Source organism: Strongylocentrotus purpuratus, unplaced genomic scaffold (assembly GCF_000002235.5).
Source record: "Strongylocentrotus purpuratus isolate Spur 01 unplaced genomic scaffold, Spur_5.0 spur5_scaffold_9, whole genome shotgun sequence".
Taxonomy (NCBI): Eukaryota; Metazoa; Echinodermata; class Echinoidea; order Camarodonta; family Strongylocentrotidae; genus Strongylocentrotus; species Strongylocentrotus purpuratus.
The window spans coordinates 18,810,130-18,825,413 of NW_022145615.1; the positions used below are offsets into that span (position 1 = coordinate 18,810,130).

Sequence of the window (15,284 nt, forward strand, 5' to 3'; positions counted from 1 at the left end):
GGCTATACAGTACACCATAGCCTATTAGTTTTTAAAGACAAAAGGCCTACACAAGAACAAAGTCTAACTTTTTTTGTTGGAGTCAACATGATATGTGCTTTCAGTTTTATTCAATGTATCTCTTGTATAATTCAGGGTTTATGGATGTAAATCATCCGCTGTATGATTGAAGAGTATTTAGTCTGGTAAATGTAAGATGAGGGCCGTTCCGATATATCATGCGTGGTTTATCGTAATTCCTACAGTGCAGCACCATAGAGATTCGTCGAACACAAATATAATATATTACGATCTATTTACACTAGTTACAGAACATTTACAATGCATGTACATTCTTCTTATTTACATATCTATAATTGATACATATTATGGTTTCTTTGAGCTGTCTGGGATAGCACATTTAGCCAGTCAACGATGATCCATGATATTACCGATGCCTCAAAAAGAGTGCAAGGTATATTTGATTGACATATCTCTTCCACAAATTGTCACTTATCAAAGATACTATGTCCCTTTTGCAGCCAACCTCAAATTCTGAAGAACTTTGCAGGAATTATGAATATGTCATGTATGTCCTATCTGTGAAATTTGAACGTTAGCAGTGTCCTAATATTCAAATTATGCAAGGAAACCCGTTTACTTGCTAGACTTCACTGTCAGACACTATTGAGTGACTGACTGACTTTTTTCTTCTTTGGTAATAACATATATAAAATGAGCTGTAAAGGGTATATAGACATTTGTCTACATCAATAACCCACTTCTTGTGATGGCCAAAATCAAACTGATTAAATCTTTGCGCAGCATAAAACGTAAGACCATTCGGTACAATGGTCTGGAAATCAAGACTATTACTTATTGGCTCTATAGCTCCTAAGTCGATTTGACAACTAATAGTTGTTATTTTCCAACTTGAAGACATTTTCAAGCCCCACCTTTTTTAGGGAAGTTCTAAATTAGTATTATCTTTCAAATGCCATTGGAATTTAACCTTTTCATTTTTGTGGCCTGCAAATGGGACATAGTACCTTTAAGAAATACATCTGGAAATTAACTTGAACCTCCATATTTGTCCAAAATACGCATAAACGGTTTGCATTTTTCAAAGTTTACATTTCAGTTTTTCACATTTCGATGGGGGATTGAAACAAAATATTCATGCACTCTTTTTGAAGCACTAGTCAAATTATGGGTCTTTGGCATTGTGACTATTTTTTCCGGGGCTGCACCACTTAGAAAATAGTGCTATACTATTCAATCGAAGCCTCTGTGTTTGGTACATTTGATTACTGTAATACATGTTTCTAAGTAAATTGAAAGTATCATTACGATAATTGGAAAACTATTCACTGTAGATAAAGGTACCTACTGCCTTGATGGTTTTCATTAATGTCAATAAAGACTTTTGATTACATTAAACAAGTTTCATCATTTGTCATGAACATATGTTGCCAATGGTGGAATACCTGCTGGAAACAATGGTCTGTATTTTGGTAGCAAATAAAACACATGTACTATTTTTGACTTGATGTTATCATTAATTCTTCAAAATTTTAAACAAATCAGAATGATCAATTTAATTACATTGTTATGACAGTGGCATGCTGTTAGGCCGTCCATTAACAAAAAGTTGTTCTTAAGATAATCAAAAACATTTTACATTTTCAATCGTAGGTTTTGCCTCGTTTAAATAACATTTTGAAAAGTAGATGAAATATGAAATATATTACACACAAGAGAGGTAAGTCCTGTAAATTATGTTACAGAATTTAACGGTTTTATTTTTAAATTAAATGCTAAAAATTATGTCTGCATGAGAAACGATTTAATAGCAGGAGACAAACGCGTCAAAGTTTTGCCTTATCTGTTTTTCCCTTTTGGTCCTCAAAAGTTTAACATTACTTTCAGAAAAAAATTGTCATTCAATTCCGACAAGATAAGAAAAACAGAAAAGAGAGATAGAGAAAAATCCAAAGTGAGATAAACATCGCAGCAGACATAAAATGCCCGCCTCATTTTTCGAGATCACTTTAACGGTGACATTTCATCCGAATAGCCAACCACCCGTTGGGGGATGTATGTAATTCGAAGATGGGACGTTCGTTTGGGCGGTTGCGGTAACGTCATCGGATTCCGCAGCTATAGCGCCGTGATGCCACTAAGTACGGGTCGCTTCATCGTAGGGACTGACTATGAGCAGGCATGGTTTTATAGGTTATCACTGCCCGTAATCACCAAGGTTTGTCAATCCATTAGCCAATCTAGTAACGATCCCACTGATGAGGCATGATAAGTCTCTGCAGCTAGAAATAATGGCGAAAAATCCGGTGTAGTCATGCCTGATTCCGAATGTGATGTTAAGATCAGTGTGTTGTTTGCAAAAACATGTCTCCACCATTGGGATGTAAATCGAGAAGTGAAAATGTGATGGTGTGGATAATAGTTCCTTTGGGAAATATTTCATCGTTGCACAATATTTTTCCTGTCGATGTCCTCGTAGAAGCAGTGCACGAATAATGGCGCGTATTATCTGAAATGAGTTCATCTACACCAGACGTATGTAGTCTCACATAATTATAATACACCGGGTTATCTCTGAAGTCTCCAGTACCCGCTTCACATGACGTCTGCGTTCCCCTCATATGACACATTGAGGAGACATGAATAGCCCTGATGTTGGTTAGGAGAACGAGTGCTTTAACACGATTATGATACAATATGGACAAGGCCGGGGTGTTGTTCAGTATTTAGCCCAGCTTTAGCTGGCAAAGATATACTTTATGTTCATGTATATTCCCTGCATCTCACTTTCATCCACATTTTCGCTATTGTCTTGTTTGCAAACAATGGGAGCAGAACCCGTTATACTACCCACTAACGTCTGGACGACGCATTTAATCATCTCGGCTAAGTCCTCGGTTCGTATGCAAACCATCTCACATGCAGTCCTGATTCCCCTAACTTCAGGTTGTACTATGCTAACATTTTACCATCTCAATGGCCTACTGTCCTCGGTTGACTTGCCAACACCGTTCGTTTGATTGATGTTTGATCTGAAATAGATAAGAGCAGTAAGACGTCGTTTAGCTCTATTGCAGTCTCAATATCTTCACGCAGCCTTAATATTCGGCCATCATCAGCGACTCCTGTTTCTACATTCAATCTTCCTACCTCTTCAATCATCGCCGAACGTACTCTTCAACATCAGGGCTTTAATTACACACTTGAAGCCCGAATGATGTTCTCTGCACCAATATGGAACGTGCATTCACCGATCTTGCCATCAGCTTCGAGGTTACTTTCATTTGTACTAATTCATTCTATTATTCCCAACACGTTTTGCTTTTTGATCAGTCACTTGTCTTTACTATTGAACGTCGACCAGGTTTCATACTAAACCATGCGACCGTCACATTCTGTCCATACAAATCCAATCACTTATATTCTGTTCCTATCTTCTTTCCAGAAAAAAAATCTGTCGGGATTTGTTTCGAGCTCACAATTTGGTGTCACAGGTGTTGACAGAAGAGTACTCATTAACGTACTTGCCTGCTTTCCTATAACCGGAGTTTCCGGTCGGTTTCTCGTCGGCACTCTCCTCCGGTTCGACACAGAAGGCAAATACCCGCTTGAAGTGCTTCTTGAAACTGGCCGTGGTAAATGCATATATAAACGGATTCACGCATGAATTTGCGTAGCTGAGACACAGTGAGAAGAAGTGTAGACTACCCAGCGTGATGGGGTTCATCGACGTGGCGTGAACGGGATGAAAGTTGTTCCAGAGTAAAATGCATTGTATGGGAAGCCAGCAGACGGCGAAGAGCAGTACTACGATGAACACCATCCGGGTAATCTTGCGTTTCTGGCGTATGGACCGCTCGTGTGCAGCTGCGCTCTCCGTCCCAGCACTCGACTTGCGCCACACCATGAGGAGGATGTTGGCGTAGCAGACGAGGATGATGATGAGAGGGAGCAGGTACATGGAGATGAAGGAGAAGAGATAGTAATATTTTTCGTTGGCGTTGTCGGGACCCATAGGCATGACGCACATGTTGGCCTCTACCTTGAACGTCTGGTATATCGCAACAGGTAGATGAACGAGGAAGGATACTGAAAGAACAAATAAAACAATAAGAAATTAGTTATGCTATGAATAACACTCGTGTTTGATCTGTTCCATCACATTGGGTAATACGTAGCCAACCGTTATTGGAACTATTGCATCGAGATGTGGTCTGTAGTCATTGAATCGTCGGTTCTAATAGGTCTTTAAAAACTCCTTCTTTCTTTTATTCCCTTTTCTTTCCTCTTACCTCTCATGTAGATACCACTGGAGAAAAAATTCTTTAAAGTAATTCCATTGAATTAATTTATTTATTGTCTCTTTTGCACAATATGTTATGACTCAGGGAGCGTGTGCACCCCTTGTCGGCAGGACCCATCCTTTAGCGAGAAAAAAAACGCTATCATAGATATACATTTCACAGATTCCTTGCTTTTTCATATTTCGATTTTAGATTGTGATTTGTATGTATCCTGCAATGTCAAAATGCAACTGGATACAATGGGTTTTTCCCTTTTACGAATAATTATCAATTCAGCGTCGGCGAACGCTAGTTGCATTGTGATAATGTTATTAATCACTACGACAACCCTTTAGTTATTAGTATCAATATCACACAATTTTCCTAGCAAGAAAATAATATGGCATGTCAAATTTACATCTATTTCGATCTCTCTTTTAACTGTTTAAAGAGTAGTATTTTAATTGAAGTACTCCACACCTACTGGGGAAAGTAAGTGGAAATCGACGAAGGAGGAGAGTATAACCTTGTTAAAGACCCATTTCTTATCTTCATCCAGCTAAGCAAGAAGCATAATCAGCCTTAACAATGCCCTTTCGTATTTAATTTAATTCAAACCAGAAATATATCATATGATGTAATATCAATTTCCATAATATCCATTTCCATTTCGATCTCTCTTTTAACCTGTTTATAAAGGAGTAGTATTTTAATTTGCATTGTCCCTCAATTACCTGGGAAACGTTAGGAGAATTGACAAAGGAGGAGAGCACTGTCTTTTAATGACCTTTTATCTATATTCATCGGCCTAATCATAAAAGTTATAATCAGCCATAATTATGTTTTTTTAATATTTAATTAAAATAAATTCAAGTCTTGAATATTTAATATGAAATAATATGCATAATAACTTGATAGTAAAAATCATTTTGATATACTTAATAGTAAAAATCATCTTGATATACTTGATGGTAAAAATCATCTTGATATACTTGATGGTAAAAATCATATTGATATACTTGATGGTAAAAATCATCTTCATATACTTGATGGTAAAAATCACCTTGATATACTTGATGGTAAAAATCATCTTGATATACTTGATGGTAAAAATCACCTTGATATACTTGATGGTAAAAATCATCTTGATATACTTGATGGTAAAAATCATTTTGATATACTTGATGGTAAAAATCATCTTGATATACTTGATGGTAAAAATCACCTTAATATACTTGATGGTAAAAATCATTTTGATATACTTGATGGTAAAAATCATCTTGATATACTTGATGGTAAAAATCATCTTGATATACTTCATGGTAAAAATCATCTTGATATACTTGATAATAACAAAAAAATTAAATAAAATCCGTGTGATCCGGTGTTGATGTAGTCGAGTGGTTGGATTTTTTTTTGTAAAGACTTTTCGATTCACACCACTCTAACATAATAAGCGTTGAATCAAGTACATCAACAGAAAGCCTTTTCAAGTGATTATCTTTCGCCCTTAGGATACGGAAGGTTAATCCCATTTCCCCAATCTCGACGGTAAAGAAATACATCAGTAGGGAAATGTATAAAAACGGATCATTTATTGCAAACAAATTAAATTTCAAGGAAGCGAGACAAACAACTTTCCGATATGAGTAACTTGACAAGGAAGCCTCCAGTGACTGATGAAAATAATCATGACGGATGAAATAGATATTGCGAATGGTTAACGGCACAAATGGACATACCGTAATGTTGATTTTAACTTCAACTTTTGGAAAAGCTATTCAAAGATATTTGTTGAACAAGGTGTAATTTAAGTATACATTCTTCTTATACTACGCCGTTGGCTGGGCATCTGCGACCGGCTCATCAACTTGGAGATGAGTCCATTGGCTATCGTTGTAAATCATCATGGTCAGGTTACATCTGAGTGGTCTTTAATGGAATCCTCTAGGGTGTTTGATGTCATGGTGACCCAAGAACGCTAGGCAACCAGGTCAAGTTCGGATGAAGAACGAATTTTGTTTTCTTCGTTGACCGTTACCCAAGCCTCAAAGTGACTCGGTAACATTGTCTCAGATTCTAAAACAAAATCCTGGATTTAGCTCATGCTGAAATCATAATTACAAACCTTTAGGTCAGTCAGAAATCCCATGACTTTTACAATCCGACCGCCTGTATGATTATCAAGATATCTATGATTGGAAATCGAAATTTCATCTTCCTAACGGTTTTTATAACACTACAGTCTATTGAGGAAAAAAAGTATGGATAAACCGGTCACTCAAAGATTTTTACTTTTTTGAGGCACTTCATGATCATTTTGTAGCGCAATTTTTTTAGGGCTTCAATATTACACCATATCACAGACACTGATAACACGAAGGGCTATTGATCTCAGATTTAACATTGTTAAACGATACCTTTAACTCTTATAGTTGGTAAATTTACGGGTATATAGTTGAAAGGAAATACATTAAAAAATAGATCAGTGACGTATATGATGAAATATTATATTACAACAAGATAATGAAACGTTTTTTGTTTTTAACCTCTGCACCTTTTTTCCACAATTTTCTTTACACTGGACGACAAAGAGTTTTGCTCTACTTTTTAAATGTGGTTTTGTATATACGTCCGTGTATATAATATTTTTTAATCATTCATCAGTTCTTGAATAGTCCAAAATAACGTACAATTATTCTCAAACGCATTGCGTTTAATGGAGGATAATGCATCTCAGATGCTTACACGATGTATCCTCTTCAAAACGACATACAAGTGAAATCGACTGCTTCAAAGTCATCTCAGATCTTTCGGCTTTAGATAATGATTTTCTACCCTTTTCTCTTTGAACCTCCACACTTAGGCTTAAATGTGTTCGAGGAAACATTCACGATCAAATAATCACCCGCTCAGGGAAGCAGATGGCTATTATTCTCGCAGTGTTAATCGATATTATTAATGTTTTCTCGGGGGTATTGTCCTTTCTGTTCGGTAGCTCGAATCGCTGAGTTACAAGCGATGTAAATCGGCCGAGAGAGGAACGGAGGTACATTTAGAACTTCCCTTATGAAATGATTATCACGATTTATATGGCGCTTAATACGGAACACCGTCTCTAAGCGCGTTACAGCAATTATTACCGCGTAGAAAGTTACACAATTACAAAGATGCAAACCCTTGAAAGCGATAAATCGATTTAAGAACACATCAATTCATGTGGTATGAATAACACCAAAAGCACTAAGTAATCAATTAATGTCGTGCATGAAAATAATACTTATTGCATATTTAGGTCCGGTAATTGATGCGCACGTGACGTGTGTGCAGGTCTTGTAACATCATATTACTGACTGAATAGTTCCTGGGAAATTTTATTCACATACCATGTGTTTTTAATAAGAAAATTGCATCTTAGTCGTCTGTATGTTATGGAACATGACTTAGACTGTGGTGTTCCTGTTTGATGCACCAAATGTAAAGGGAAATTGGTGTGTTTTTTTAAGAGGGCGTATCCCGCTTTCCCGTACGTAAAGGCCCAGGAAAAGAATGTAACTTTCAACACCAATGGGTTTTTCAGGGACAAGGACAAGGGACCCGTGTTCCCTTTTTAGAACCCATCCCTTGCATTTCTTTAAGTCATGTTTTAAGTACATACCATTTTCTGATAATAAATGTACAGTCAATATTTTTTGTCCGAAATTTTTCAGAAACGGATGAAAGACTTTTTTATTAACATAATATGTTAACAAGAAAGTAAACTATATCGTAGTCATGATATCATTAATTTTCTTTTATCATTTTGTTGCAAATGGTAAAACTTTTGCCAGAATCCGATGATTGGTTAGTTCATACTAAATATCATATTTTGTTTTTCCATTGCGTAATCAAAGTGGACTATTTAGATTGGAAATCTTGCAGATCCTCCGCTTTTTTCTCTTCAAGAATCATTGTGAGGAGTTCCAAATTACATGATAATAATTTTTGGCATTTGGTATTGTACTTTATTGTTCAATTTATCGGTTTTCTTTTTATTGTATAATTCAAGACCCACGAAAACCTACTTCTTCCTCTAAACAGGTGGACTGACCCTTTTTTAGGCCAACCAACTCTTGATATAAATACCACAGTCATGACAATTAAAGAGTTATAGATCTTGTATCTGTGACTTAAAGCAGCTGAACATGGGAATACAACAGGGGTTTGATGGAGCAATCAAATCAATCAAACATGCGCTAGATGTCAGAGGAGAGTGCAACGAACGCTTTCAGTTATATTTTTACACTTTGTTTTGTAACGAATGTATTACCAGGGGGTTCCAGCCAGGTGTACACGCACGGGCAAATCACACACGTGTCTCATTAGGGATTTAAACGTCACAATCAAGGAAAGAATGATTATAAATAAGAAAGAAAATGGATGGAAGAGACGCTGCATGAATGTAGTGCCGAAAATAAAAATGATCATTCACCGGTGGCGGTTTCACCCACCAAGTAAATGTCAAGTAATGACTTTTTTATGAAATAAAAAAATGAGAGTATCATTTTCGGTTTTGATATCAGAAGTCATTTCGCCAGACATAATGCGGACCTCGATAATGAACTAAGAAATATTTATATAATGGTTTCAGATCTTAATTTGCCATCGACAAGATGTAAGGATTTTGTTGAAAGAGGATGTAAATATATTATTCCGGAAATAAGGACATTTTGCCCAAGACCCTCCTTGAAATTGCAAACGCATTCAATGGGAGGATAATTGCATGAATCATTCACGACGTCTGAAATGCTCATCATGTTGTACCTCATAATACGGATTGGACGCCGAGGGGATTCTTCCCTCTTTCTTTACCTGATCATACATGTTTTGACTAGTGATGCAGGCACTTGAGGAATGATGGAGGCATCATCAAGTGCGTACATAGTCTGCACTGTAGATCTCGCGGGAAAGAAATGACGAGGGGCTTCTCGTCTTTCCTTGATTTACCTTGGACATGATGGTGGGAGCATTTTGATTCTTGAAAATTTACAAATAAATTAAGATATGAGAAAATGTACCCCTCAGAAAAACACTGCGATTTTCACGTAGTCGAGTGTGTATGTACACTTAGTTACATTGATTCAACGATGGTCATCAAATATGATATGTATTGCTTTAATAGACTGTTACAAGTAGGGGAAATAGATAGAGAGAGGGGGGGGGGGGGAGAGAGAGAGGGGGAGGAGGAGGGAGAAGGAACAGAGAGGGGGCTAAGGGGAATGAGTGAAGAGAGGACTTGGGGAGATACGAAGGAGAACCAAAAAAGAGAGGGAAGAGGTGAGAGGGGATACAAACTTTTGAAAAGGGGAAAGGGAGTTTGACGAAAAAGAGAGGGGAGAAAAAGATATTGTTAATGACAGGAAGAGAAAGAAAGAGAAAGAGAGTGGAGAGGGAGGGAGAGAGAGAGAGAAAGAGAGGGAGAGGGTGGACATATGAGCGGACAGTAGACAAACAAGGGTAAAGCCCCAGTCCCATATAAAGCCGGACCAGCACGGACGAGCACGGACCACTCCGGACCATCCCGGACCATGGTCTGGGGGTGATCCAGGATGGTCCGGGATGTTTTGTTCAAAAAATCGCAACCGCCGACCGTCTCCCCGGACCCAACACGGTACCACTACGGACCGCCCCGGACCGTCCGGGCATAGCCCCGGCAGCAGTACAGATCATTCCAGACCCAGCACGGAGCCGCCACGGACCGTCCCGGACCATCCCGGTGCCAACACGGTGCCAACACGGATGACACCGGACCATCCCGGAACGCCCCGGTGCTGGTCCAGGGTGATCCGTGTCGCCACCGTGCTGGGTCCGGGATCATCCGTAGGGGCGCCGGGGTGATCCGGGGTCAATAACTCACTCCCGGACTGCCACGGATCAACACGGACCGCCCCGGCGCCACTACGGATGACCCCGGACCCAGCACGGTGGCTACACGGATCACCCCGGATCAAACTATTGTCCCGGACCGTCCCGGACCACCCCGGCAGTTTTTGACCGTCAAAAACATCCGGGGTCGACTCCCGGACCGCCCAGGACCATCCAGGACCATCCAGGACCATCCAGGACCATCCAGGACCATCCAGGACCACCCCGGTGCCAACACGGTGTCAACACGGACCGAATCCCGGATCACCCCGGATGGGGTCCGGGATGGTCCGGGACGGTCCGGGACGTATATGGGACTGTAGCTTAAGGATATATTTATTATATACTATTTATTTTTTTTTAAATGAGGGAAACAAACTTATAGTAGGTACCATTCGAGTACACTCATGTTATATTTAGGACACTACTCACCCAGCCATATGGAGACGTTGATAAATACAGCCTTATTGGTGGTTCTAGTTGTACGTGATTTTACTGCATGAACGATTAGAATATACCGATCGACGGACATAGCAGTGAGGGTGACGCATGTTGCTTGGACGGTAACCTGCATTACAACGAAGAAGAAAAAAAGGAAAACATTATTAATAAATAATAAATAACAATATTGAGGTCTTTAAAAGCGCTCGTGTTTGACACACTGCCACTCCTTGTACTCCATTATTATTACATCGTCTGTACCACAGCTGCCACTGCAGTGCTCAAGCATGTTAACATTTTAATTAATTCTTGCCAGGTACCTCATCTAGGTGGAGAATGGCAAATGTGCATTAATGTCTTGTCATTGACGCTGTGACAGTGATTCGAAGCCCGGACCTTGTGGTTCACATTCTGGAGTTGCTCTAAATGTGCCAGCAGAGTTGAACTCACCATTCGAAAAAACACATTTGGCAATTGAAGTCATCCTTGATAATTTAATTCTTGAAAGTATTTGAGATCATGATGAAAATTCCGAAAAAGGAAGGGAGGAAGATAAAGAGAAGAAGGAAAAAGAAAGAACAGAAAGAGGAAGAGAGAGAGAGAGAGAGAGAGAGAGCGAGAGAGAGAGAGAGAGAGAGAGAGAGAGAGAGAATATTGAAGAAAATAGGGACAAGATAATTTCATTATTTTCCCCTTTTATTCCTTTATAGTACACATAAATGTCTCTCCAATATATAGGCCTACAATAGTAATTAGTAGTAGAAGAAATAGTAGTAGGTCTAGTAGCATAGGCCTATATTAGTAGAATTAGTAGTAGAATTAGTAGTAGAAGTAGTAGTATAGTACGCCTAATAGTAGTGCTAGTAAAGAGAGAGAGAGAGAGGGGGGAGGAGGGGGGGGGGGGAAGGACGAGAGAGAAAGAAGGAAAAGAAGGGGAAAAAAGCTATTACGTGCGGGGAACAAGTGGACGACACACACTCCAGGCCTACCGATGAAGGAATGAAAAAGCTTTGCGGTTGCATGGTAACTTGGGACGTCTTAATAAGAAACTCCCTATTTTGACACGAAAGGAAATGAAATGCACACGGAATCTCAGAATGGAGTGGTATACAAATACAAGTCTTCAAGCTTTCACATCGTATTTATTCTACATGTCAATCCCAATCATGGATAACGCGTTGAATGGATTTCAATTCGCTCGCAGCAGACGCCTCACATGTATTTGAAGAAAAAAATATGGACAGTGTAAATACCCAGACACTTGGTTTATAAACTGCTTTGAGCGTGAGCCTTGGTTTACTAGTATTAGACAGAGTTTTCGAATTTTTAAGGATTTATGGAATTTTCTCTGTTAAAATTGTTACTCTAAAAAAAGCCTTACTTGATTTTTTTTTAAAATTTTGTTTCATTTTTATAATATATTTTTCTTTCATTTACCACACCGTGTTATATAAATATGCGCCCTTTTTATGATTGCATGGTGCAGCTTAGAGACCATCTTGGATTTTTTCATTGTCCCTTTAAAGCGAAGGAAACATCTCATCTGCGCGCACTCGTTCCGCTATAAACAAACCAAATAAAACATTTATACGGTACCAAGGTCCGCCGGTGTACACACTTATCGTGTTGACGATGCCTCCATTACCTGGATACGTGTAGTAAGGTAACAATGGGGTAACTCCTCACATCATGTCGTTTATAACGTACATTCCACGAGAGCCTTGGTTCAATTTTCTCTTTAAGGTGAATGGGGGGAGGGTGGTAGGGTTTTACAATCGTTAACAAAAGAAAGGAGGCTTGTAAGCAGTTGTCGGCCTTTCATGCCTTCTTAAGAAAATATCATATTTATGTCAGTTCAGAAATTTGCTTCTTTTACTATTTTTCCTTTTTTTAAGGTAACTTTATTGACGCATTTGTTACGCTTCCATCCAATCCAATTCAAACTAAAATATATTTGATATAGCGCCTTTTCCTTGCAGTTACAAAGCGCTGCACACACGCTCCAGAATGTTTGGGCCACTTAAAAACAAAAGTTAGACACTTCCCGGAGATCAGTAAAGTATATGTAGGCTGGTAATAAAGTAATTTCTAGCAGAAAAGATGTGGCTTGAGTAGTTTCTTGAACTGTTCAACATATGAGGCCGTCTGCACAGCAGTAGGTAGCTGGTTCCATAAATCCTGCCTTTACAAAAATATCAATCCACACTTTTAGCTTATGCCTATAAGTTATTTTTTGTCATTTTGCTGGTGAATAAATCGTTATAACAGAATAATTCGATAATTGTTTTACGTCCTATCCTGTGATTCCAGAAGTGAGAATCGACGCCTAAAATTAAGTTTCGAACTCGGGACCCATTGATTTCATTACTGCGCTGCTCTATCCAGTGAGCTATCCCAAATATGATTACAATTTTCACCATCACTGTTACCATAGTTACCTATAGTGATGAGGCAAGATAAAAGGAGACCCATCTGTGAAACCTATCAAGATGCTGCAGTTCGTGATCTCCTCCTGAATAACTGGCCTAACAAAGAGTACAAGGCAATTTCTGACGGCCATCTGTAACAGCTTCAATCCTGATATCTACATTAGGCAGTCAAAGTTTATTTTAAAAGGGTTCATGGTGTTTTTCTTTTTGATCTACATCAACGTTACTACCCGTGGACAAAATTCCACTCCGAATTGAATAAGCAATTCTAAAGCACGTGCAAGGCATCCAAAATTGCAATGCCAAACACAGCTATGTGCATTGCAATCGGGGTAATATGTTTAGAAAAGGATGGGAGTTGGGTTATCAAGTCGACTTCATCATGTTCATGTTCAGATGTTTAGACTGGGGATATCATTGTAAACCTGAGCAGCGCCGTTAGCTTATTGTCTTCAACAATTTTAAAGAGGAACATAAGATAGTTCTGGCGTTATACCTGTTCTGAGGGGCACATCATCACGTGACATTCTTAACACAGTATCTTTAACCTTGTCATCAACCGGGGAAATAAGAACCATACCCTGTAGCCGCGAACCATTCGCCCTTAAACTAAGCATGCAACTGTAATAAAGATTGTAAACTGTGAAAAAAAAACCTTTTCTCTCCATTGCCCGATGTAATGCCACGAAATCCCACATTTTGCCGAGATATCTACTTCTATAATTGCGCGTCGCACCAATTTCCCCCAAACCCGGAGAAAGTGGGGGAGTAGAAACGTGACGAAACTGTGTCAAGTATGGTCGATTTGACTTGGCCGATTTTATTTCTTGCTACCTCACAAAATACTAACATTCAACCTCTTATGACCTACAATTCAATGCAAGGAGCTCCTACAATTACTTACACGGCTTCTCCTTTTGTGAGTTTAATTACATTTAGATCGTCAGCATGCATGAGTATGAAACGGAGTTCTGTAATAAGTGAGAAATCAAATACGCACGCGCGTCAAAATCTGTTCTGAAATAATATCGAAGAAACGAGATCAATTTATATTTCACCTTTCGGCAACAGGAGGGCCAAACTGGTGGCTTCAACTCAATAATAAACAAGGTCTTTGATGTCTTTTATTTTATGCATACGGTACAATTCATCTAAAATGTCTGATCTTTTGTAGTTTCCACCTCAGCAAACCACTCCCACATAGACTCAATTTCTATTTGATGAAAGCATGAAATTTGATTTGTTTTCAAGGGGGACACTGATTTTGTCTCGTTTATTGCCTAGCCTTCTTTACATGTAAACGTCATGTTGTCTCCTTCATTCATCCCTATCTCCTTATCTCTCTTTTCTTTTATCTCTTTTCTCTTCCCCTTTTTATCGAATTCAGTGCGGCCTAAACTGAAAAACATGTAAAGGTGAAGATGCTTTTAAAGCAAAGACTTGAAAATATGAGGTGCAGTTGTCTTGCAGACAACCGATCGATACTCGTCGATCATCTTCTCTCTTACGCCTTGTCTCGATTTGGAATAAATTACACGTACATGTAATGGTTTGGAATGCAAACTACCCTACATGCTTAAGGCGATATAACCAATTTCTCGTCAAAATAAATATCAGAACAAAGAAATGTACCATTTAACAGATTTTCTTTCGTTGTCAGGATGGCATGCATATAAAAGAAAAAAAATCATCAAAGATATCTAAATGAACATTGCAAATAAGTTGTAATGATTAAGAAGAAGAGGAAAAGAAGAGAAAAAAGAAGAAGAAGAAGAAGAAGAAGAAGAAGAAGAAGAAGAAGAAGAAGAAGAAGAAGAAGAAGAAGAAGAAGAAGAAGAAGAAGAAGAAGAAGAAGTAGAAGACGATGAATAGAACATCCCCTGAATCCAAAGCATCACCAAAAATTAAAAATAAATAAAAATAAAAATAACTTATTATGGCACCGTCACCAATACCCTTGTGCGCCACTTTTATAAACCTTACAACAGTATATACCATATCCCGAACGTGATTTCTATAAATAATACAATACACTATTTAAAAAAAATGTTCTTTATGAGGTTTCTTGAAAGTTTTCGCGATACATTCAAAACATACAAGCGAAAAATGGGTAGGAGGAGGTTCGACTCAGGAGTATTAACTCATTATAACTCAGGAGCTAATTGATGAAATGAAAAATAAGTAAGAGAAGAAGAAGAAAGGGGAA

The 15,284-nt window shown here is 38.5% G+C and overlaps 1 protein-coding gene across 1 annotated transcript; it reads right to left on the minus strand.

Moving 5' to 3' along the window:
* Positions 1–985: 985 nt before the first annotated feature.
* LOC763583 (G-protein coupled receptor 54) lies at positions 986–10,961 on the minus strand. Its single transcript, XM_030977307.1, has 2 exons — positions 10,641–10,961; positions 986–4,110 (listed from the first exon to the last, which is right to left on the minus strand). The coding sequence occupies exons 1-2, from the start codon at positions 10,780–10,782 to the stop codon at positions 3,497–3,499; spliced, it is 756 nt and encodes a 251-aa protein (XP_030833167.1). The 5' UTR covers positions 10,783–10,961; the 3' UTR covers positions 986–3,496.
* Positions 10,962–15,284: the final 4,323 nt, after the last annotated feature.

What these genes read in the sequence shown, in the direction of transcription:
- LOC763583 (XM_030977307.1), bottom strand. Translation starts at nt 10,782, where the DNA reads ATGCAGGTTACCGTCCAAGCAACATGCGTCACCCTCACTGCTATGTCC. An exon ending in CAACGTCTCCATATGGCTGG is followed by an intron (nt 4,111 to 10,640) that starts GTGAGTAGTGTC and finishes TTGTTCTTTCAG; the next exon opens with TATCCTTCCTCGTTCATCTA.